The sequence below is a fragment of the Hipposideros armiger genome, unplaced genomic scaffold (genome assembly GCF_001890085.2).
Source record: "Hipposideros armiger isolate ML-2016 unplaced genomic scaffold, ASM189008v1 scaffold_39, whole genome shotgun sequence".
Lineage (NCBI taxonomy): Eukaryota > Metazoa > Chordata > Mammalia > Chiroptera > Hipposideridae > Hipposideros > Hipposideros armiger.
In genome coordinates, this window is record NW_017731389.1 from 3,446,053 (window position 1) to 3,471,716 (window position 25,664).

Genomic DNA, 25,664 nt, shown 5'->3' on the forward strand with positions numbered 1-25,664 from the left:
GTGGTGAATACACATGCAATATATAGATGATGTATTATAGAATTGTATACTTGAAACTTATATAAGTTTCTAATGTCACCCCAATAAATTTTTTAAAAAGGGTTCATTAAAGGTAACATTGTGGTTTTTTTTAAGTGGTACATTTATACAATGGAATATTACTCAGCTATAAAAAATGAAATCTTGCCATCTGCAACATGAATGCATCTAGAGGGTATTATGCTGAGTGAAGTCAGACAGAGAAAGACAAATTCCATCTGCTTTCACTTATATGTGGAATCTAAAAAACAAAATAAACAAACAAAACATAAACAAATTCATAGATAGAACATTTTGATAGTTTCCAGTTGGGAGGGAGGGGGATGGGTGAAAACGGTGAAGGGACTAAGAACTACAAATTGGTAGTTACAAACTGTCACGGGGATGTGAAGTACAGCATAGGGAATATAGTCGGTAATACTGTAATAACAATGCATGGTGTCAGATGGGTACTAGATTTATCGGGGTGATCACCTCATAAGTTATATAAATGTCTAATCACTATATTGTACACCTCTAATATATTATTGTATGTCAACTGTAATTAAAAAAAAATTTTAATATTTCTTTTTTTAAAAAAAGAGTGATTGTGGTATCAAAATGAAATGAAAAACTCTTGGCCTGTTTTAGCTAAGCGACACCTTTACAGAGCTGTTCCCTCAGTTGTGTCTAGGTTGAAAGTATGGATTGCGTGTTATCTTATAATGCTGGATTCTAAGTCTGTTGCTTGAGTAACCAGGATTATCATATGAAAATAGAGCTCTTTAAATAAATCATGTTTTATTGATCGTGTCCTCCTCTAGGGCGAGCAGGGTGCTCTAGGACCCTGAAGGCATCCTGGGTTCTCAGGGATGCATACTGAATTCAAACTCGAATGAGTAAACCAACAATTGAATAAATAAGTGAAAAGGTTGTTTTTTGTTTGTTTGTTTTTTAAGATTTTATTGGGGAATTGGGAAAGGGGAACAGCCAAGTTGTTGTCCTTCAATCTTAGTTGTGGAGGGCGCAGCTAGCTCAACTCCAAGTCCAGTCGCCATCGGGCCACCCGTGGGAAGCTTGTGGCCACTCAGTTCAAGGTGCCATGTTCAATCTTAGTTGCAGGTGGGCATAGCCCACCATCTCATGTGGGAATCGAACTGGTGACCGTGTTGTTCAGAGCTCATGCTCCTAACCAACTGAACCACTCGGCTGGCCCTGAAAAGTATTTTTAAGCCACAGGAAAAACACAATTAAGGTGTAATTCTCACTTGTACGTAAAAAATTTCCATTGCTAGAGGAGTGCACATTGTCCACCTTGCCTACAATCTAGAACTCCCAGGATCACAACTCAGCTAAAGTTCTTCCTAACTTCTCATCAGGAGCACTCCCTCCAAGAACTTCAAGGTCCAGGCTGGTACCACAGATGCATGAAGAAGACCGAGTAAGGCACCAGGGAGAAGTGGTGGGAACTGACTAAACAGAGCGTGCATAGGGTCTGATGAGGGGGGTCATTTTCATCTCCGTTAGGCTGTTTTCTTATCTGGAGTCTAATGGTTTTGCGACTTGGTTCATCGACTACCTTGTACACCTCAAGATATCTGAGGATGCAAGGTGTTTCTTTCTTCTGTCCACACCATGGTCTGGTGGAATGAGAATCGGACTTGGAGTCCCAACCTACAACTCTTCTACCAAACTAGCCAGATGGCCTTGGACAAGGTACTTAACCTCTGTGATCCTTAGTGTCTTCATCCAGCCCATGAGAATAGTGCTGCCTCCCTCAATGGGATGTGCAGGAAAAAAAGCAAAACTTTTGTAAACAGTGGTGCTGTACATGAATGTAGGGAAATACTATTACAATTAAAGTAGAGAATACATACTTGTTGAAATGCATTGAATTGAATAGAGAGGTGATGTAATTCTTTACACTAGGCACAGAATCAATATGTGCCTCTATTTAAGAATCCTTTAAAAAATAATATATACAGCAGGAATATATAGAGAAAAAAATAAATATATAGGGAGAGAGCAAGTTAACACAAACATCAACACATCACATTGTTGTTACCAATGAGTTAGGATTTTGAACATTTGTGATTTTATGGTTAATAAACAAGTATTGATTAATGCTTTTCCACTTTACAGTTTAAAATATATGTTAATTGTATTTGTTTTATTGGGACATGTATTATATTTATTATAAAATATTGGATCCTATACACTATAATGGTGATTACTGGAACATTTCTGGTTCATAGCATTACTTTTAAATTTTATTTTCTTCTTTGTGTTTTTCTCTAGTCTCCAAATTTTCTTCAATAAACACATCATAAGACCTTCTTTTGATTCTTAAATATTAAAAAAGAAAAAAATCACCCTGTTTATACCCATCTTATGTCTTGGACTGGTAGCTGACCACAGATTTTTGTTAAAAAATTTTAAATTGCGATAGGAGATAAAGGGGAAATTATCAAAATGACAGTCAATGCATAGGAAATATCTAATTAAATTAAAGCCTAATTTTAAATTTCTTGATCAAATACTTCCAAGACCTGTTGTTTAAAAAAAAATAAAATCTGTGTAATGTTGTGAATATTTTGTAGGGTATCAGGTGGTCACATGTCTTGCATCATGGATGGGGAAGAGGCTTGATCACTGCACTGTACACCTGAAGCTGATGTTGTATAATATTGTATGTCAACTATAAGTGAATATATATATATATATATATATATAGATATATAAAATCATGGGGCGTGGAGTATAGTGTAGGAGTGGAGTCAAGGGATTTGTAATAGATATGTATGATATTGGGGGGAAATGGGGCGGCGGATTGGGGGAGGGGGGTTGTCACTTCGAGGGGTAAAAAGCATAACTATTGCACTGTGTTGTACAGCTGAAACTAATTCTAAAAAATGTGTATTTCATAATAAAAAATAATTTAATAAAAAAAATCTGTGTAATATGCTATTTTGGTGTAAAAATAGGGAGGTATAACAACACATCCTCGTATTTGCTTGAATTGGATGAAGAAAATGTTAGAGGGGAGTGAGAGGTAGGAAGCCAGATGATGAAGACAAGAAAGAAGCAAGACTTGTGTACTGTTTGTTATACTGTCTGAATTTTTAAATATTACATGCAAGTACTAACTATTCTAAAATACAAGCAGTACGAGAGCTCCTGACCTCCGTTCTGGGGAGTCAGTTGTCACAACAGATTTGTGCTCGAGGCTGCCGTGGCCAGTGGAGATGAATTATGTGCAGGCCCCTGCAGCCAGGGAGCACCAGGCTGGTCCTGAGCTCATTTTCCTCGGCCTGCTGAAGAGTCGTGCTTGGATTGATCTGCTTCTTGGGGCAGAGTGAGGATCCAGCGGCACATGGCCTGTGTGTTCTCTGCTCCAACCCAGAGGGGCTCTTGGTTGCCAGTTGGCCACACTGAACAGGCCTGCTTACATTTCCGGGACTTGCCCTGTCCAATAAACTTTGCAAGCTAGGCTCAGTTTAACTGAAAGAAACATGTTCCCACTAGAGGTTTGTGTTCTGCTGAGTCTGAGGTATTGTTGGGCTAGAAAAACCTGGGAGGTGCCCCCAAAGAAGCCATGCACCCTCCCTGCTCCCCTCATATTTCCTCTTTCGAGTTCATCCTTCTGTTCTAATGGGAAATGCTGGCGGATGGTTCATTGACTAGCCAGCTGCGAAGCCCCTTCTCTGCACATGTCCTGTGGAGGGGGTCTCGGCTGCCCGAGTTTGTCAATGCTGGCAGTCTGGTCACACAACTTAGCTCGGCTGGTGAATCCAACGCTGTTCCATGCAGCTCAGGAAAATAAACTATGTGAGAACCACATTAAAATTAGAAACTTGTCTATGAAAAGACATCACTGAAAAAATGGCAAGACAAAGAATGAAGATATTTGCCACACATATAACCAACAAGGTTTGCATGTAGAACGTAAGCACTCCTATAAATCAATAAGAATCAAACAATCAAAAAATAGGCAAACAAGTGATTCATCAGAAGGAAAACCTGAATTGTCAGTAATATATAGAAAGACCCTCAGTTCAAGGGAAGGAAACTAAAACTTCAGGGGAACATTGCTTCCAGACCAGTAAGATTAGCAAAACTTAAAAAGCCTGACAATACTTAACGTGGGAACGCTCATATACTGTTCGTGGAAGTATAAATTGGTATGCCCACGTTGGAGAATAATTTGGAGTTGATTTTGCACAACCCATCTATCAGGATGTAACAGGAAAACAAAAACCATTCCGAGTGTTAAAATATAAGGAATTTAATCTAAGAAATTGGTTGCCTGGGGATGGAAAGAGCTAAGTGACGCAGTCCACAGTGAGGCAACCAAAGACTAGACACTTCAGAGCCCACTACCACCCACCTACAGAGACAAAAGAAAAAGAAAACCAGTGGGGCTACAGGGGACCAGGAGTGAGTTGGAGTCTCTGGGGAGAATCAGAACCAAGGGAGACCTGAGCAATGCAAGCTCGAGGTGCAGCAGGGACTCCACCTGAGCTGGAGGGATAAGCGCTCTGACTTCTCTCTCCCCTCTGCCCCCACTCTGCTGCCAGCGCCTCCCAGTAGCGAAGTCCAGAAGCAAGGAGTCTAGGAAACGCAACCTATGTGGGCCGGTCTCTGAGATACAGAGCAGAGCAGGGGAAAGACAAGGAATGGATCTGCCAAACAAAACAAAACAAAAACCCTTGCGCAGGAGCAAATAGAAACAAATAGAATAAAACGTATAGCAGCATTGTTCATAAAAGCTAGACATGAGAAACTAGTGTCTATGAATAGAAGAGATTAATAAATTGCAGTCGAGTCAGGCAATGGAATACTCTACAGCAGCGAAGGTAAATGAACTATAGCTACATTTATCAACATGAATGAATCTCACAAAGCCAAACTGAATAAATTCCAGGATCTTTCATATCCTTTATAGAAAGCATAAAAGCATGCAATACGATGATGAGGAAGACAGACAGATAAACACAGAGAGAGAAATGATAGACATGTAAAAATATAAAATTTAAAGGTATAATGAAATAAATCTTTTGGGGGGAGAAAGATGTGATTAGGGAGAGATACATTGAGGGTTTCAAATATAATAAAGACACTGGGTTATGGATGCATGGGGGCAGTGGATATTGCTAGTTATAGTTCATATAAAAAATATTTCATAGTATATTAAATTTGAATGTTACACAGGAGATTGGCGAATGTGTGATACGGCCCTGGCTAGTCTCACAGGCTGGAAGAGGCTCCGTCATCCTAGTTGTGGAGGCAGGCTTAATGCCATTTGGCAAGTGCAGACTGACCCGAGACCGCCCTCGAGGCCTCCTCTCCCTCTGGGAGCTCATCCAGTTAGGCAAACAATCAGCTCAGGTCCCACAAGCTCTGGATACACACGTGGGCCCCATCGCAGTGGCGTCTGTCTTGTAGTTCTGGTGGGTAGGAGTTAGGCTCCTGGTCACCGTTGGCTTTAGTTTCTTCAGGCCTCAAGCAGGCACCGGTGCTGTGTCTCACAATGGCACGAACGTCTTCAGAGCTCTTCAAGGGCCCCCTTTGAACCACTTGCCCTTAGACCTGGGCAAGATGGGAGCTTTCTCGAAGCATGGCACAGCTCTGCAAAGACCACCCCCAAAATCTCTGCTCTAAGCCTTTCTACTTTTCTTTCTTTGGCTAAAGGACCTAAGGCCACCCATGGCATGTGGCCCGTGCAGTCACACAGGACCCCCCACTTTGTAGGGCCCTTGTGCTTGGTTTTAATGTTCGGCTGCTGCTGTCTGAAATTGTGTAGCTCCTCATCCCGGGCCTAAAAGTTGTGAAACAGGTTCTTAGTCATTTCCTTGTAAGTCTGCTTATCAGATATGGAATTCTGGTAGCTACAACTATCTGATTGGCCTTAGTGAGAACATGTGGGAAGAGTCCCATTCTAACATCCCATTACGCTTATGTATTTGCTTGTAACCTGTCTCCCCTACAACGTGAAGTCCATGAAGGCACAGAGTCTGTTTAGCTGAACTGCGTCCTTACATCCTAGCACAGGATCTGGCTCATAATGCATGTGCAGTACATAATCATCAAACTGTGTCGTCTCAGAATTATTTTCTAAAAAGTGTTTCTATGAAAATCATATACTGGATTTTTATAGAGGATATATTCTTAAGGAACTTGCACAACTCAGTGCTGTTTTTTTGCACAGAAATCAGCATAAAGTAGGCAGATGCTTCCTCAAAATCTAGAACTATTGCATAGATTTCCTTTACTGGTACTTTTTATTTTCTCAAGATTATCACTAACACTTCATGGAACACTCAGTCTAAAATGTACGGTGGGAGTTGTTTGGCCTCCTTGGTGACATGAGAGACCATCCAAAGTTGACTCTAAAATGCCTCATTTTCTGGCCGATTTTTCAGCACTAGCATTGTTACCTCCATGTAATGAGTGTCGAGATTGCTTCAGAGTGTAAACATATTTCAAATTATAAAACAGAAAATGTTAAAATAAGTACAGAGTCGTCACCACAGACACCTGCAGCTCTAACTCAGGGAAGCCCCAGCCTGACACAGGGCTGCAGCTACTCCTGTCTTACCAGCAAATCGCCATGGGGCAACAGCATAAACCAGTTCTACAGTTCACGCGGCTTGGTAACCTTAAAATCCATTTTCAAAAATTGGGAGTGTCTGCATTATTTCAAATTCTGCATGAGACATTCATTACTCATAAACTTCCGACTGTTTGACATTTGCATAAAGTCACCCAAATGCAACCTAGGTTCTATGTCACTAGGTTCTCTGGGTTTTCATGTGTCCGTCAATACACTGCTTTAAACTGAACACGATAAATAGAGGCTGGTGAATAAGCAGAGAAGCCATAGCTTGGTGCAGCAAGGGATGACCTAATGTGGTTTTGGCAGCAAAATCAAACGCAAGGAATACTTCTTTAAATCCATTTGCTCCACATGGCAAATGACAGAGGAAGTGAAATCTCTGACTAATACCTAATATTTAAGTCCTAGACAAAACATTTCATTGCAAATAGGGAAGTGCCTTATTTACTCTGATCCAAGTCAAAGGTAGCTGGATAATTAGTTTCCTTTAAACAACACTCAGCTTTGCTGACATCTCATTCTCCACAAGCAGCTGCTGGCCAAATATAGTAGTGTTTATTCTCTCCCTGGAAGGCTGCTTTTAAAAAGCTCTCCTTCTGGTAAAAATGTTGCATCACATAATTGAAGATAACAGGAAAAGGAGGAGCTGCTGTTTGTATTTAAATAAACATCTGCTCAAAAGTCCAGTTTTCTGTTTGTGAATAATTCTTTTATTTTTTGCCATTAGGCACATTGAATTACTGTTTATTTATTCCTTGCTTTTTGGCCATGCCAGGAAATATTCCAAACATGGTAACACAGGAGATATTTCTCTTGAGAAAACATGGATTAAGCTCTGCCTTTTTTTCTTTATACATACGTTAGCTATTCCAGTATCAGAGACCTTATGAATATATATTAACTATCACAATGTTTATCTGATACATAATTAAATAGCAGTTACTTTGTTCTTCGGGTTTTTGGGTTTTTTTGTTTTTAGCATGTGGCTATTTAAAAATACCTGTATCATCTGCGTTAAATCCCAGATTACCCTCCAAACGGAAGTAGAGACTGAAAACCGTATGACTCTTGGAAATCCACTCAATATCTATTCCTTACAGTGAACTTGGCTTGTATGTGCTACTTGCTTTCTTGGTTATTTCACTTTTTAATTTCTAGCAACTGCAAATCTATGCAGCTTTCTCTGATCTGATTTCTATTTTCTTTCCACCAACTACTTGGGTTCTCTCCCGTCTGAATATTTTATCCGTAAAATACACAATGTCTTTCTTGAGTCAATTATTGGTCCCAACTTCATTATCAAGTCCATCTGAAACAGAGTAGAAATCTCTTTAGATGTCAGAAAACCTAGGTTCTATTTCTCACTCTGCTGGTGAAATTCACAGGCTATTGGGGAAAATGATGATTGAACTGCATGATGTCTAAGACCCCATTCAATTGTAAGATTTTATGTCACTAGGAAATAAGATTTATTGCCAAAAGTGGTGGGTCACATAGTGAATGCTGAAATGTGGGGAGTGGGAGGTAAGATGTTTGCTCTTTGGGGTTACCCAAGCTGCAATGACCTGCTGTTAGCACAGACAATTAAGAGCTCCCAACACATACCTAACACTGCATTTGTCATCCAGTTCATGGGGCTTCAGATTTATGTTGACTGGTCAAAGCTGTTTTGTGCTCACCTGAAAAATGGTAATCTTTTTACATTCTGAGCCTTTCCATGAATGCTTGTGCATGAGAAGTATTTCAAACAAGCCAAAAAGCAATTCTAAAACTACTGCATGTTTAAATTCTAGCAAGATTTAAGATGGAGCAAATGCTGTGTCCCATTTAGACCCTAGAGACAGTGAACACACTTCATGAAGAATACATTTATATTTTCTTGTACATAAATAAATACGTTTGTCATGATACCAGAACCATTGAGACCAATGGCTATGCTCAGCTGGGAAACGTATCTTTTCTCTCTGTATTTGTAAGGAACATGTTATGGTGTTATTTTTTTTTCTTTTGGTAGCGCTTTATTCTTAATTTTATGAAAACATATGTACAATTGAGTACTGTCAGACACACATTAAAAATACTCTAGAGGCTGGCTTTCCCGGCTCTGAGACCACCGGAAACATTCTCTTGCCTTTTGGGTTCCTAATCTTTGTTGCCTGGAACTATCCTTTTACCCTATAGATCTTAGTCTGATGATGTCCTTGTCCTGCATTGAAGCCTGCCTTGTCTCTCCATCACCTGCAGGAAAAAGCGCCAGCTCCTCAGCATGGCATTCAGGAGTGCCATCCCGTCCTCCACTGCTCATCCACACATGCTCTACGTTCTAATTGGAACAAATATTGGGTTGTTGGAAGTCATGATGCATTTTTGCAACAGAAAACATAGAAAAAAATGTCATGTCTTTTCCGACAACCCAATAGCTTTCTTACTGGAATGTACTGTGTCCTTCTATCCCTCTGTGCCTTTGTAAATACTGTTCTTAATAGAATATTCCGCTGCTGCATAAATCCTTTGGGTGAACTCCTAATTTACATTGATAAAGCTCAAGCATCAGAGCTTATCTGAAGAACTTCTTGGCTATTCGGTATAATTATTCTTGTTGTTTTATATAATTAAGAGCATTTTTATGGCATAGGAAGCTTCTATTGAAATAGCATATGCTACTTAATTATAATGAAGCTCTTTACAAATATAAATACTAATATTCATTAGCAAATAAATTCTCCAAATATCTTGTTTTTGTTATCGCATTATTTCCTTAACAGAGAAGGATAGCATGGTTTTCAAATCCTATCTCAAGGGAAAGAATGACTACCTGTAGAAAAGTGTGTTCTACAGGTCTGTACTCCTGACTGGTAACCAGTAGGCACCCATGTCAACATTCCTCATAAGTTTGTAGGTTCTTTGAAAGGTCAATAGGGATACATTTGTACCAGTACCATTTTACACAAGCAATACTAGGAGCGGCAGTGAAAACAATGATTATGAGCAATAAAGAGCTGTTAAAGAGGAAGATATTTAATTATGTAAGGGTTTATAACTACAGGGTTACTTAAATTGCGGGTTCCTTTAAAATTATCTAATTATCTTGAGATTGACAGCCATATTAGTCAGAACTCTCTGAGGTTTAAATGACAGAACCCTAACTCAAACTAGATTAATAAAAAACACACAACTCCTATGAAGTATACCAGGTAGCTAACAAATTGGAAGGCAGTACCGCAGGAACTTCGTCCTCAGGACCAGAACCAGCAACATAATGCTCCCAGGCATCTATTCATCACTTTCTCCACTTTGCTAGCTCCAGAGTGGGAGAGATGCCACAGGCTTCCAGCTATGTCATCCCAGTTTGGCAATATCAGCAGAAAGAGGACTTCTCTCAAGGTTTCTATAGAGAAAAGGACCCTGATAGGGTCATTTAGGTCTTTTGCTCACTCCTTGGACCAATTACTGCTGCTGGGTTATGTTTCTGACTGTTCCAATCTGAACCATCCTTATGAACAAGGGCTGGAGAGCCAGAATTGAGAACCCCATAGGACCACACGCAGTTAAGTGGAATTTCCCAAATAAAGGGGGCTATTGCTACCTAAAATAGGACAGGAAAATGGACTAGACTGGTCTTCTCAACCTTGAGGCAGAGGTTTCTGATTATCAGTCAGGAGCTTCGGTGCTAATAAGAGTTCTGTAGGCCTGTGCTGTTGGTTGTGACAGCTCTGAGCCTGGTGCCCCTTGGCAAGTAATTCAAGCTCTATGAATCTTAGTTTCATCATCTGTAAAATCTATGTCAAGTATAGTGGCTGCTCACACAGTTCACTTATTATTGTAGGTGAGGTGCTACTACCTTTGAGCAACTTTAAAGGACTGGAACTGTGTCTAATGCTCGAGGTATTAGACAAGGCTGTGAGATTACAGGACAAAACATGACCCCTGCCCTCTCTGGACTTACAATTGAGTAAGGGAGAAAGTAAAAGGGCTCTAGGAGATGAGAAAGTGCTGAGCGTTCAAAGGAGAAAATTACCATGGACTAGGAACTTTGCCTACACTCAACTAGTGCTGCCATTTAACAGGTGTTAAGCACCATGGCAGACAAACAGCTCTAACTGCCCACTTTTTGTGATGTATTGAAAAGACATTTAGGGCATCCTGATAGATGACGTTCTGATATATATGCAGAATGCTTGGCAACCCTATCGCCAGCCCTCACAATAATCCCCTTTATATAAATAATAAATCCAATTTATTATCTCCACTTGAGGAAATAGACTCAAGATGCCAGGCCGAAATGGCAGAACTGGGAACCAAGCCCTCATCTCTCCAGCTCTAAAACCTGGAATCTTTACATTCTACCATTCATGTTTCTCAACGACAATGTAAGATTTAGGTTCAAATTCTAGTTCAACCTCTAAATGTACGCCTGACTTTAGGTCCATTTCTCCTTCTGCACCTCTGCTTCCTCTACACCCAAATTGACGGAGCTCCTGTTCAGTTATCCACAATTCTGCCAACTACCTATGTCGTGACTCTCACAGTATGGCCCCTGGACCATCAGCATCACCACCTGGGAACTTACAGCATATTCATGATCACACAGGACCTACTGAACCAGGTTCTAGAAATGGACCAGAAACGTTTTAAGCTCTCCAGATCCTAATGCAAGTCTGAAAACCACAGGCCTTCAGCACTCTGTGGTTTGGGAATGCTGCTCTAGACTGTACAGGACAGTCTTCTATCTTTTCTCAACAACGAAGTCTATCACTCTCATTTCTTCTGAAGCTTGTCAGGTGTCTTAGAAACTTGGTATTTACACTACAGCATGGGACTGAAAATGTCTATTCTTGTTTCCAAATACGTCATTAAACTTCACCCCCTTCTCCAAAAGGGCTGTTACAATCCTTGTCAATACCATTACTACTCCACCTGTGCCTTTCCCTAAATGCAATTTGAAGTCAGAAAGCATTCTCCCTCTACAGGAAAGCTTTATTCCTCCTTCCTTCATTTTCCCTCTAGTCATTTAATACTGTCCATTTGTCACAAACCTATTTAAACGCCCATTACTCTTCATCCCACAAGCATCATTGTTTGCTCTGTCAATGCAAAATGGAACCTCACTGACCCCAGTGTGAATATGACAACTATTTTAACAGGGATAAGACTGAAGTTGGCCTATTATGAACCAGTTTGATAACAGAACTAATGCAAAAGTTTGTTTCATCCAAGAGCTTTCAAGGCTCCTCAAGCACTTGTAATTTCTCTGCATCATTACTGCTTATACATTTAAACTTAAAAAACAAAATATTTAAAGACCCTCCTCTAGAGACTAGGGACAGTCTTAAGATAGAGCAATTGTCAGTGTATGCTCAGGTGCATGAAAATCTTAGATTAGTGATGAGATAAATATACAGCCCTCTCCCCTCTAGAGTATAGCCTGAAACAGAAATAGAACAATTGAATATACTGCATGATGTTGTGAAGTTTTAAGACCACTAAAACTAGATATAGGTCCAAAGTTGTTCAACTCACCACCAAATGGTGATAACTAGCTGCATCAGAAATGGCTTGGGGAACTTCTGAAACAATAATTCCTGGAATACATTTGCCAACTTTCAATTTCAGAATTGTTCAGTGTAGAACCAACTAGTCCCAGGTGTCCCTAGTGTACGGGATTTAAGAACTAATGGCCCAGAGACAAGCTCCATTTTGAAATTAATCAGAAGCACCATAGCACAAGCCAATTAAAAACTATGCATGAGATGATCCAGTTTAGTAGCTTTTCCTACAGTCATTGAAGCTGACATAAACACTTTACATGGGACTACACAAATACATGGAGCAGGAAAAGTAGGTCACTCATTATAGCAATGATGGTGTTCTACCATCTCACTGCCCTGGTCCACCAAGTAGGTTCTAAAATGATGAATTACCGACTTTTCAAACAATTAGATTCCATGGAGCAATAGTAGTGAGGTTCCATGCTGCGTGTACCAAATCCACAAGACCTCAAACATTCACACACCTGTGTATATATTACTGAAACAAAAGTACCAGAAATAATTATAAAATATAAGCTAATAAAAGTTTCTTTTCCACATGGGGCGGGGGACAGGGTGAGGGTTGTTTTGACTAATGCTGGTCCTGAAGCACTAAAAGTTTGCAATCCATAATTTGAAAAGCATCATTTTCTACTTCACTTCATAGGTTAAGAAAACATGTCCATAGATACGCCATTTCACCATCTCAATTAAATATTTTGTGTGACTTTTCATTTACCAAATTCCTACCATCAATTCTTAATAACTCCACAATATGACCCCAAATGAGTTCCATTTCTAGGCTCTGCATTCTCTTACTGCAGGCTTCCATCAAAGGACCTAGAACAAGGCCACCAACCTCTCATCTTACAAGTCCCACTGCCAAAGAAAGTGATCCACACTTAGTCCTACAGAGTGGGAAAATTCCAAGGCAACATAGATGAGGTAGATCACCCTTTACATAATCAATCAACTGGATGTCAGGATCAATAACTCAGGAATTCCTGTTCTAGCCGTGGGTAACCAGGAGGGAAAATACAGGCTATCTGGTCACGGGATAGATGCACACTAAAAATGATAAAACTATTTTTACAGACATTTCTGTTGGCTATAACAAGAAATTTAAGTAAGAATCACAATGAGCAGCATTATTAAACAATTTAATTCCCAAAGTTATAGTGATTTTAGCTAAATACTTATACATTGGAACCTTCTAAGGCTGCTAATAAACACTATGTCAAAATTTGCAAATAAAGTTTTAAAGTTACAATTGAAAGCTATGATAAGTAACTCCTCTGTGTAGTTATTACTTCTGACCAAGGCATAAGAATTCAACTAGACAAACAGCTTTGATAACCTACCTAAAAATAGGAGGGTCATAAATTCTCGAAACTGTTCTTCCCTGCTGTGGACAGCCCTTGATCTTTGACTGTAAAACTTAGCAAACTTTGGCATGCTCTAATGCTAGTTTTTTAAGTTACTGAAAATCTCTATAAATTTAACATTATTTCTCATTTTGGATAGTTTTCTCATTCTGAATGCTTAAACATTTAGGTCACAAATTGAAATACCAGTAGGAAAACATTTATCTTTAGGCAGGTTCTATAGTTACCACATGGCAAGACACTGACAAGAAAATTTAAACATTCAGAACATACAAATACTTCAAAGCATTATCAACTTTGAACTTAGTACACTTTCATCCATTTTAGTAGTTCCAACTACAGGAAGAAAACCAGACTGCTGTAAAGTTTGAGATAATTTAAGCTAACTCAAAATTTTCCCCATTCCTGACATCAATATTAGATTTATAGTTTTATTATAGTAACAAATAGTTGTTACAGTGGGATCTACACACATATATAATACAGAATTATATTTAAATTCATATAGAACAATATTTACATTTTTAAGTTACAACTTTCAAAATTAGATGAAGTGCAGCTTAAGTTTTACAACAAAGAAAAGAAAGATACACAAGACAAAAATAGAGTTGACAGTAAAAATATAACTATGTTCTTGATACAACACATGGAAACTCTTTGTCAGAAAGCTACATCTTCTTAATCTGATTGTCCAAATCATTAAAATATGGATGATTCAGTGCCATTTTGCCAGAAATTCGTTTGGCAGGATCATAGACTAACATTTTCTGGAGGAAAAGATAAAAAGAAAAAAAGAGTTTTATTTATTTTAAAAATGAGCCATTTAGAAAAACTCTGTAAAGCCTGAACTTCTCTGCTAATAAACCATAAGCTAATATTACTGAAAATCTACTAAATGAACATTTTCATTAGTCTAATACCAAACCACATAAATGACTCATCCTATAACTCTAGGATAAATTATTCCTTAAATCATATCTTGATAACCTATAACGGTTTCTGATGTAGCTTCCAGCGAGTTCCAAAAGCAAAACCAGAGCACAATGTTATAAACAGTTAAAATGAGTCACTAAACGAATCATAGTTAAGACAATCTACTATTAAAATTAATTTACACATTACCAGAAAAAGATGAATAGTTTTATGTTGATCTTAAATGTTATCTTAAAGAATTAATCTTAAAGACAATCAAATCAACAAGCAGACAAGAGATACTGTTACTAATTACCATTTGAGCTCTTATTATGTATCTAGCACATATCATGTTACTTAATCCTCACAACAAAAGGTAGGTATTAGTTCATTTTATAATTTAAAACATTACTTAAGCTCAAAGAGGTGAAGTAATTTGCCCAAGTTCATAGCGCAAAGGAGTGCTAAGGCTGAAATTTGAAACCAAGTCTGATTTACAACAACAGTTTTCAACTAGGTGAGACTTTGCCCCTAAGTGGACATTTGGCAATGTCTGGAGACATTTTAGGTTCTAATAACTGGGTGAAACATGCTACTAGCACCTACAGGGCAGAGGACTAGGATCTTGTAACAAGCCTCGAGCAACAAAAAGCGACCCTGTCCAAGATGTCAATAGTGGCTAGATTAAGGAACCCTGATTTATAGTATTTGATTCTTGTTAACTGAAATGAAATTCTTTGTATTCAAGAATTACAGGGGCCAGCTGAGTGACTCAGTTGGTTAAGAGCTCGCTCAAGAGTGCGAGCTCTGAGCAACAGGGTTGCTGGTTCGATTCCCGGCCCGAGCTGAGCTGCCAACAGGTGTCGGGATGGCTCAGCTAAAAAAAAAAAAAAAATTACAGAACTAGGGGAGGCTGGTTAGCTCAGTGGGTTAGAGCGCAGTGCTCATAACACCAAGGTTGCCGGTTCAATCCCCCCATGGGCCATTGAGCAGCGCCCTCCACAACTAAATTGAAACAACTACTTGACTTGGAGCTGATGGGTCCTGGAAAACACACTGTTCCCCAAATAAAAAAAAAAATTACCAAAAATAGATTGGGCCCAGAATGTGGAAGGCCTTTTATGTCAAATCAACAATACTGATATATAAAAATTGAATAGCAGGTAAAGAACTTTGGACTGTAAACAACTGGGAAATCTGAGCTGAATTTGGTGGCACAATGACTTATGAAGTGTGAAAGATGCCCCAAAACCAATTAGAAGATACATATAGTGATAATGCAATTATCTATTTCTATTTCATAACCTGCCAATATCTTATTTTTTTCTGGAATCAAGTACCCCGACATTTATAAAAATGAGTTCCTTCTAAAAGCTCAATATTTAAATACCATTCTAAAACAAACTTCCTGAAGCAGGCTTAGGACAACTTATTTTTTTATCCTAAGTGTTTTTGTGTTGTTTCTAAAGAAAACAACTATAGTTGGGAATGGCAATATACCGTATTTTTGCTGTGTATAATGCGTTTCCGAGTATAATGCACACCCACATTTTTGGCCCAAAGTTTCAGGGAAAAAAATCTTTCACTTTAATTTTGTAATTCAAATTTTTATTTGTTTACATTTAGGTACTTGTTTTTTATATTATAAAGGAATTTTAGCATTTATTTTTTAACATATTATGGTACAAGAAATTTTATGTACCAGTAACAATATTTATGATATTTACGCATCGTAGAAGGCTAAGAACTCTTCGTCGTTGCAAGTTTGTCGTAAGTTCAACAAAACCAATTATCCTATTCCAGGGTATTATTTTACATACAGGTATCGTTATTAATTTCTAGAGTTACTTTTAACTCATAAGCATAAAAAAGAAAAACATTTATATAGATACGGAATTAGTGCTACCCATGTATAATGCACCTCCGTATTTTCCCCTTACAAATTTGGGCAAAAAAGTGCACATTATACACAGCAAAATATGGTAACAGAAGAGAAAGACTTCCAAGAACTATATCAGTCCTTCTAACATTTCTGATGTGGGAACAAGGCACAAAGTAAGAAATGGGACTGCACACAGTAAAAAGCTTTAATAACTGAAAATATCAAACAATAAGAAAAACACCTATGACTAAGATAAACTAAAAAGCGGTAAATACCGAGACAAAAAAACTAGAAAGGCAACTTAAAAAACAAAGGTTTATTAACCCTGGCCTCTCCTTCTAGGATATCTGTAGCTGTCTATCAGATTTAAAAAAGAAAAAAAAAGAGAAGGGGAAAAAAAAAAAGAACAGAACTAATACTAAATTCCTCTCAAAGCCACAAAACCATTAGGGTTTTTCAGGTTCTAAAATGGAGCTAATAATACAATAAACATAACAGATATAAAAGTTGTGTGCCTAACTCAGTAAATGGTTTTCTTCCTATTTCCCAGGTCAAAGGTTGAGTCCATTCAGAATCATCAATAATGTTGGTCAGTATAGAGGGAGGGCACTGCTTACCGAGAGCAGATCCAAGCCATTTTCATCCAAGTTTTTGACATGGGATGCTAGGCTTCCAGGTTTCCACTTGGGAAATGTATTCTTATAGTCCTGTAAAGACTCCACTTCTGGCCACACTTCATTGTTAGGGGTACCCAAAGCTCTAAAAGCCATAGCAAAACAAAAAATTACTAAAGTATAAATATAAATCTTGTTATATTCACGTTGCCTTTAAAGTTCTTAACAGCTTAAGTATAAAGCAAAAATACCTGAAAATTCTGAAGAGTTGATCGATTTCTGAATCCCCATGGAAAAGTGGTTTCTTCGTTGCTAATTCCGCAAATATGGTGCCTATACTCCAAATGTCAACTGGAGTCGAATAGCGAGCTGACCCCAGCAATACTTCTGGAGATCTATACCAAAGTGTTACTACCTATTTATTACAAAACAAATTTTCACATTGAATAAATGTGATGCATTAAATTACCTAAATGTAAATATTTATACTTCATTAGAAATGTCCTTTAGAAGGCTGTATGAGTGCCTCTGATGACACTGTTTAAAAGTCAACTATACACAAAATAATAAATATTTCATTTCTAAGTTCTATTTATTGCGGGGGAGAGGGGAACAGATGAAAGCATACCAAGTCTTTTCTGGCTTTTCAAATCATTAAAGTGTGGATACAAAAGTTGAGATAAGCCTTATCGTTTAAAAAAAAAATTGATAATGGATTTATCATTCTCTACAAAGTGCATGTACTGCTTACACGTTAAAAACATGAATAAGTCATATAACAGTTTATTAGTGATCAAGGCTTATTTTTAGTATACATAATTTATCGCAGTGGTAACAATATCACCTCTAACTTAAGAGTTAATGAGGTCAGTGGCATCTGTTTAAGCCAATGGGAACCAAATAATCTACAGCCAAGGAAAAAATAATATAAAGCGATGATAAAAAGAAGCCAACATGTCTAACCAGATAAGCGCTGTTGTAAGTTTTGATGTGGGGCAGTCTTTGGGCTCAAGGATGACAACTCCACAGAAGACACTGTTTTCCAATACAATCATGTGCTACATGAAGCATGCGTTTCAGTCCTTGATGGATGGCATATAGCATGGTGGTCCCATAAGATAATAATGGTGCTGAAAAACTCCTATTGCCTAGTGACGTAACTGTCTGAATGTCACAGAGCAATGCTACGATATTTTCTTAGAATTTAGTGTAGCCTAAGTGCACAATGTTTATCAGGTCTACAGTCGTGTACAGTCACGTCCGCAGCCTTCACATTCATTCACCACTCACTCACTGACTCCCCCAAAGCAACTTTCAGTCCTGCAAGCTCCATTCCTGGTAAGTAAGTGCCCTATACAGGTGAAACTGTTTATTTTTTATACCATCTTTTTACTGTACCTTTTCTATGTTTAGACACATAAATGGATAAATGGTTTGTAGCCTAGGAGAAAGGTTATACCATATAGCCTAAATATATATAGTAGGCTACACCATCTAGGTTTGTGTAAATGTTCTCTATGATGTTTGCACAATGATTAAATGGCCTAGAGACACATTGCTCAGAACATATCCCAGACGTTAAGTGAAGCATAACTGCAATCCTTTACTATACAACTTAACATTCCCTTTCCCTCCAGAAATAACAGTGAAATGCCAAGCCATCAATTTAACACTGAAAAAGTATGATTATATTTAGAAGCTTGTAAATATATCTGAAACAGTACCCCTTGCACAACAAAGCCTGTCTTTCAACCAATTTGATTGTGTATTAGAGAGGATCCAATCAAGAGGCAGAAACTGCAGTGATTGAATGGGGGAAAGTTTACTATAAAGGATTATTAACTACAACAGGGTTAGAAGGAGATTTACTAGTAAGAAATAATGAGAATTCTAAAAACTGTAGCAAGGAAAAGAAAACCCCTTTCTCCTGTAATGCCTTTTCAGCACCCTCTACTGACAAAAAGCTTAACATAGCACCACCTGACAAAGGAAAAATATCTAAAGGTTCCAGTTCCATTTTCACATAGCATGCAGTGAAGGGTGAATTTAAAGCTGAGAAGCAATAAATTGATACTAGCACAGAGTGGAAATGTTTTTTGAGCATTTCTTTCTTGACTTAAAGAATAAATACAGAAGACAATCCAGCAGTCACCCCAAACCACAATTCTACATACCTCATGTGTATATACTCTAATAGGTATTCCAAAAGCTCTGGCAAGACCAAAATCGGCCAGTTTAATTGTTCCTTTGTCATCAATCAATAGATTTTGAGGTTTTAAGTCTCTGTGTAGAACTCTTCTAGAGTGACAAAACACAATCCCTTGTAGGATTTGGTACAAATAACTCTGGAAGAAGAAAATATGTTAGCAACTTAACTATAGCACATAATGATTTTCTAAATAATCTTGATGAGTTTGTTTCAAAGATGACATAGGCAAATAATTTAACGATCAAAAAAGCTTTCAGGCCATTTGAGATTAACAAAAAGCATTTTAAGGTTAAAAAGCCTATCTATATACAATGTCATGTTTGTATACCTAAGACAAAAATATTCACCTTATGAACACATCTATATCCACATGAACTCATTTAGCCTTCTTTTACTTATTTTTAGTCCCTGATTCTTACTTAAGTCACAAATTAGTTTTCTATATAGAAAGTTTGTTAAACTTCTGCTCTATATACTTATAGCAACTCTATTTCTATTTTGAATAAAAGTGGTCTTTTTCATTTCTATCTTTTATCTTTATATATTCATTTCCTCTTTGGACACACTGGTCAGATTCCAAAAGAAATGACAAATAGCATATTATATTTATATGTCTAAATAGATACAATGATCAGAAAATCCTGTTTAGTAGTTCAGAGGTAAGTGACTTGGAGTGGTTTGCTCAAGCTAGTATAAGGATAAGACACTTTTACTTTATATCCTTGAGTATTTTTTAAAAATTGTGTATACATTTATAATTGGACAGAAAATATCTATAATAAATTAATCAAAACATATTCAAAACCAGAATTAAAATAAACTACCTGCCACCATCACCACTACCCTGCCCCAGGCTTGTTACTTTTACACACATCAACAGCCAAATAATGACCAGAATATCTCGTTTCCAACAATGTAACACATAGTTTTATGTTATCTCTGGCACAACTTTTCACTTTATAACTAGAAGCATTATTTAGTAATCAAGTTAACTGTTAATCTAATCTCTAATCTAAAATATTTTCTTCCTCATTCTACTTTCTAAGACTTTTTCCAAACATGCTGCCACAAAACACAGGCACTTCTATAGAGTAGATCGTTTACATTCACAGCGGATAATTACTAATAAAATTAGGAAAGCTTCTCACCTTAACAAGTGAAGAATCCATGAACTGACCAGGAGGGATAGAATCCAAGTATTTCTTTAGATCCATGGAAAGGAATTCAAAGATGAGATATAACCTGGAATCCTGCATAAGCACATCTTGAAGACTAAAGAATAAAACAATTATGACAAAACAAAAACAAATCTAGCACACATTTTTTACCTCTCAAAAAATAAAACGACTTTCCTAAATTTCAGTTGCTATTTACAAAAAGTGGGACAACAGAAATTTTCTATGATAACAAATACATACTGTTTTGAGAAAGAAATGGGAGCTTCCCTAAATAGTGAAAACCTTCCCTAGTAGAACTAAAGAATTTTAAAAAGGAATCTCAGGGCAGCAGTGGGAAGTTAAGTTGTATTATACACAAGTTGCTAACTGTCAAACCACTTATATTCCAAAAGAACATTTTTAGGTTGACTATTTGCTGTTCAGAGCTTTTATTTCCATTGAGGTCAATTATAGAAATAAATTGTAAAGTAGTATCTGACTTTAATAGTTGCTCACTATCTCCAGTCCCCCACCCCCTACCCCAAATCAATTAAATCCTAACTTGGACCTTAGAAAGAAACCCACAAAACACTGGCCCAAATATTTAAAAAAGGAAAAAACCTTTCTTTTTCATCTGACCTAACAGCCTGTCTTAGGACTCTGATTAAGGGATCTTTAAAGACCAGAGCTCTCAGAGTGGGAACGTTTATAAAGCTCAGTGAGGTCATCTCCTATGGCCAATTTACCTTGATTTTCAGCCCTAAATACTAGTCTCTATGACCAAGTTCAAGCTCATTGCATTCTGTTCCGACTTGACAGACTATTTTTCCTATGCCCAGCGTTCTCAATTAACAAAAATAGTATTTTTTTTCCACCCAGCAAGGTTACACCAAGAATTAAGCAAATGTACAAATTTCCACATTTTAAATAGTATGTGGAAAATGGTTAAATCCAGATATACCATACCTGACTATATTTGGATGACGAAGTTCTTTTAATAGAGAAATTTCCCGAATTGCAGTACTAGGAACCCCTTCCTCTTCACTTTCTAGTCTGATTTTCTTCATGGCTACCACTTGACCTGTAGTTTTGTGTCTGCCCTTATACACAACTCCATAGGTACCTGAAATAGACAAAGTAAATGTCTGCTATGTGACACCTTCCACAAACTAAAGATTCAAATATCCTGCCCGGCAATAAGATAGGCATAGATACGTGTAAAGATTTGGGCTCAGGAAATATTACTAACAGAAGTTACTGTGACACTTTCAGAAAACTCTGTATATAGTGCTTTATGCGTTTCAAATATATAGTCAATCCTCATCCAGAAAAGAATGGGGATAAAATATTTTATTAAATATTCATTAACTCCAATAAAGATCACATTATTTACTACATAGTAGAAAAGCTTCACAACCATTCAGAAGTTGATGAGAACACTGATTCTGATTTTTGGATTTCAGATAATGAGCAACAATGTCAATATAAGGGATCTGGGCATGGAAATGGCAATAAGGGAGATAGATTACTATGTAGTTAGCTAAATCAAGTTCATATACATGGTATACTTAATCCCCTAGATAAGTGCTTTTTAAACTGGGGTTGGAAAATTTAGGGAGGTCTTGAACCCCTTAATTATATGTAAAATTTTGTTGACTAGCTTTAGCTTTTGCTATTTTTTTTGACATCAGTATAATTTCAAAAGTGATTAGAGTGCATTTTTCTAGGGAGAAGGTCTCTTCTATGGCTTTTATCAGTTTCTCCAAAGGTAGAAAATGGTAATTATTATGCCTTAGACATGCTAATCAAACTTATTTTTAACTCCGTAACAAAGTTAGTTGAATTGGTATGATACAATTTTTAAGTAAGTTTATTTTCAAAAAATGAAATCATATAAAATTTTAAGTTAAAAGAAACTATCTCCAACCCAACCACCACCGAAACCTGTAATTACTATCTTACTAATATCCTTCCAGTAATCCTCCCCTGGCTTTTTAGTAGTATTCCTTATACAAGCAGTGTTTTGGAGCACACTAAAGATATAGCTGGAAATGTTCCTCAAACAGAATCTACATAAATTGAACTCTAGTAGAAAATTGTAAGTTTTAAGTTATGCCATTTGTTCCTGCAGAGTTTAGAATGTTAATATCAAGACACCTATATAAAATTTAAGATATTCTGTTGATGGGAAAAAAACAGGCAGAGGAATATTTTTATCCCATATTTATACCATATAGATATAACCATACTTTAAAAACTTTAATGAAGTTACTACAGAAAGGGAAAAATGATTAATTATTGGTTTTAGAATAACTTAAACATGTACACACCTCATTTAAAACTAGGGTAACACAATGGAAAAATTTATTTAAATTAGTGTATAGTCAATTATTGAAACCAGTTCAGAAAATTTAGGTAAAAATATTTACCATGTTAAAAATAATTGTAGGAGACTAGAAGTGTATTATGAAACTTAACATAATTCTACTGCCCTTACTTCTTGCCCCAACACATATACAAGATATCACTAGTTTTTTCAAAATACAAATATTGCTTTAAGTATTTAGTATTAGAAGAATGCAAGGTCTGGGGGGTGGGGGAGCATTTGTCAGGGAGTCGTATCAGAATAATTTCAATTCTCTTGAAATGTGAACATTTTTGTTATTTTTGTGTTTAAGTTATTTATGTAAAGAACATATATATTAATGCACAGTAGCATAAGATGCTTTAAAGGTTGGATTTTAATAAATATTTACATTTCTTCATGTCACAGATGTTATAGCATCATTAAAAATCATTAAACATTGTTCTAATACTGCAAAGCACTCACCTTCTCCAATTTTCTCTATTTTGGTATAGTCTTCCATAGTTAATCAATAGGTATGGTAGATGCTAAAATGAGAGGAAAAAAATATTTGATTATATGCCACTAATTCAAAGGGGGTTTTAAGTTATTAATAAAATACTCTATGTAAGGTACTTTCCACAGTGCTTATGAGCAGTATTAATTTTCCATAAATATTAGTTATTACATTAAAACAATATTTACAAGGGAAAAGGACTCCACATTTCTTAGCTCCTAAAACATAATATTTGTATATCTTATACCAGTGTTTAGCTTCTTCCAATGAAATAACCCTGTGCCAGTTATATCCAGATACTTCAATAAATGTTATTTGACTGAATTTTTACTGCTTTATGATTTTATGAAGATAATTTAAAGACATGACTAGGGAGCTAACATGTGGTCACATAGCTCATCCATTAGAAAGATTGTTAAAAGCATGTGTTTATGCTTTCTGTTTTTCATTTCTGTTTTTTTGCAATCACATACACAAACATGATCAATGCTTTCTAGGTACTCCTTGAAAGAGCAGGAAATATCACTTGGCAACCTAAAAGAAAAGGCGCAATTCCACAGATTAAATTCTAATTATACCCTATACAATCTCAAGAACAAAGTTAAAATGTGTGTGCCCACACACACACATATTTGAATCACAAAGAATGGTACAAAAAAAAAAAAAGATGAAATGCAGATAACCAGACACCCAAGACTTCCTCAGCTGGTAAGTTTGCCTATGAAACATAATTTTAGAAGAAGCCCAAAGCATAATTACCTTGATTTTCTAACACTCATCACTGATAACATCATATATAAAGGTCACTCTGAGTAATTGACCCTTAAATTCTATTTCTCACATTCATCTTCAAAATCATTCCAGAAATTAGAGATAAATCTTTTTAAATGAACAACATTGCACTACACCGACCAGGAGTGTCAACCTTAAAAAAACTTAATTGTACGAAATGGCAATGGATGATTAAGATCATTACCTTTCCTTCAACCTCCTGATTTAATATGCCTAACGCACAGTAAAATTGTTGAGCTCACTTTGAACAAGTAGCTGAAAACTAACTCCATCTCATAGCTGGGTTCCACTGCCCTCCCTCCACTTTGCTGTCGTAACAATTTTAAATCTAGGACGCACGCAGCGTTAGGCCTCCTGAATGCCTCCTAGGGCTCTCTGTACCAACACTAGCTGCAGGATGCAAACTACCAATGGCTTAGCCCTCTGCCCACAGAGGCTGGAGCGGGAAGCAAGTCGTTCACATCAGTAACTTTCGTATGAAATACAAATTGATTCAAGGGCCTTAATGCCAACATCTTTCGGCATTCCTTAGCTTTTCACTTTTTGCCCACTCTACAGCATGCAACCACCACCAAGCTATAAAATAAAAACAGAAAAATCCAAGTTCCCTCTGGCTCTCTGCCTTGGCTACGTGTTCTTCAAAGCTCTGGGTGGGCAAGGCCATGGGCACCGAGGCAAGTCCGAGGAGGCCCACAAACCACAGCTCGGTTTTCCCAGAGGGCTGGGGTTCAGGGCGGGCGTGGGTACCTGGCCCTGGTGCGGTTGCTTTCCACTCCCAGGAGCGAGGGCAGAGCGCACAAGGGACCTGGTGCCGAGCCTGGCACTCCACAAGCGCTCGGCGGCGTCGAGGCAATGCCCGAGTTTGGCTTCAAAAGTGACCCTAAAGCCTCCCTAGCGAGGCGGGCGGCCTCTTCCTGCGAAGAGCCGACAGAGCCTCCAAACCACAACTCCGAAACCAGGGCAGCCGCAGCCTTTCCCGGCTTCACCCCACCAGCTCTGGGCTCCCCCAAGCCTCCCTCTAAAGCTGGGGCCCGGCGTCGCTCACTTGCCCAGGCCCGGGGTCCCAGGTGAATGCCGGGCCCAGCCTCCAGAAGCCCAACCTGGCCCCACGCTGCCCAGCTGGGCTTCCGAATTACCACCCGGTTCCTCAAAATTCCCCCTCTGAAGTGCCCCTGGCGACCCCACAGGCATGACCCCGATCCCAGCAACGCTCCCCGGCTTATTACCCCGTGACGAAAGGGGCGGCGGCGGCTACCCCGTCTGCAACTCCCTGCACTTCCCAGAGCCAGCTTTGAAGCCAAATGCGAGCAGTTTCAAACTCACCGCTCTAAAGGGTCCCGGGTTCACCAATGAGGTGGCCCGTAGACTTTCAAAGGAGCCAATCAGAGCCCAATCACGCTTGGGCGGGACTTCTCCGGTGGCTAAAGCGCGAAAGAAAAAGAAAACGGCGGCTGGAGAAAAAACAGGAGGGCAGGCGCCAACTGAGTCTGCGCGCAAGCGCTATCTTTCACCCCGGGAGACCGTCGTCCTACTGTTTCTAGCCACCAGGGATCTACTGGTGGTCGGTCGGGTTGTTGTTTTTCTCCTCCCCCATATTAGCACAATAAAAATTTATTGTACACAAATAGCTCATCACAAAAGCGATACTATACTTGCATCCAGATTCCATTATTTTCTTGAAGCTAGTGTA

General features: G+C 38.0%; 1 protein-coding gene across 2 annotated transcripts; it reads right to left on the bottom strand.

Moving 5' to 3' along the window:
- Positions 1-13,310: 13,310 nt before the first annotated feature.
- Positions 13,311-25,427, bottom strand: CDK1 (cyclin dependent kinase 1). Of its 2 annotated transcripts, none has more exons than XM_019638376.1 (8): positions 25,298-25,427; positions 23,152-23,213; positions 21,288-21,444; positions 20,313-20,436; positions 19,130-19,300; positions 17,207-17,370; positions 16,959-17,100; positions 13,311-14,314 (listed from the first exon to the last, which is right to left on the bottom strand). In XM_019638376.1, exons 2-8 carry the CDS (start codon positions 23,186-23,188, stop codon positions 14,216-14,218), a joined length of 894 nt encoding a protein of 297 aa, XP_019493921.1. In that variant the 5' UTR covers positions 23,189-23,213; positions 25,298-25,427; the 3' UTR covers positions 13,311-14,215. The 2 variants fall into 2 exon arrangements, with proteins under 2 accessions (XP_019493921.1, XP_019493920.1); XM_019638375.1 differs by lacking the exon at positions 25,298-25,427 and adding an exon at positions 25,201-25,282.
- Positions 25,428-25,664: the final 237 nt, after the last annotated feature.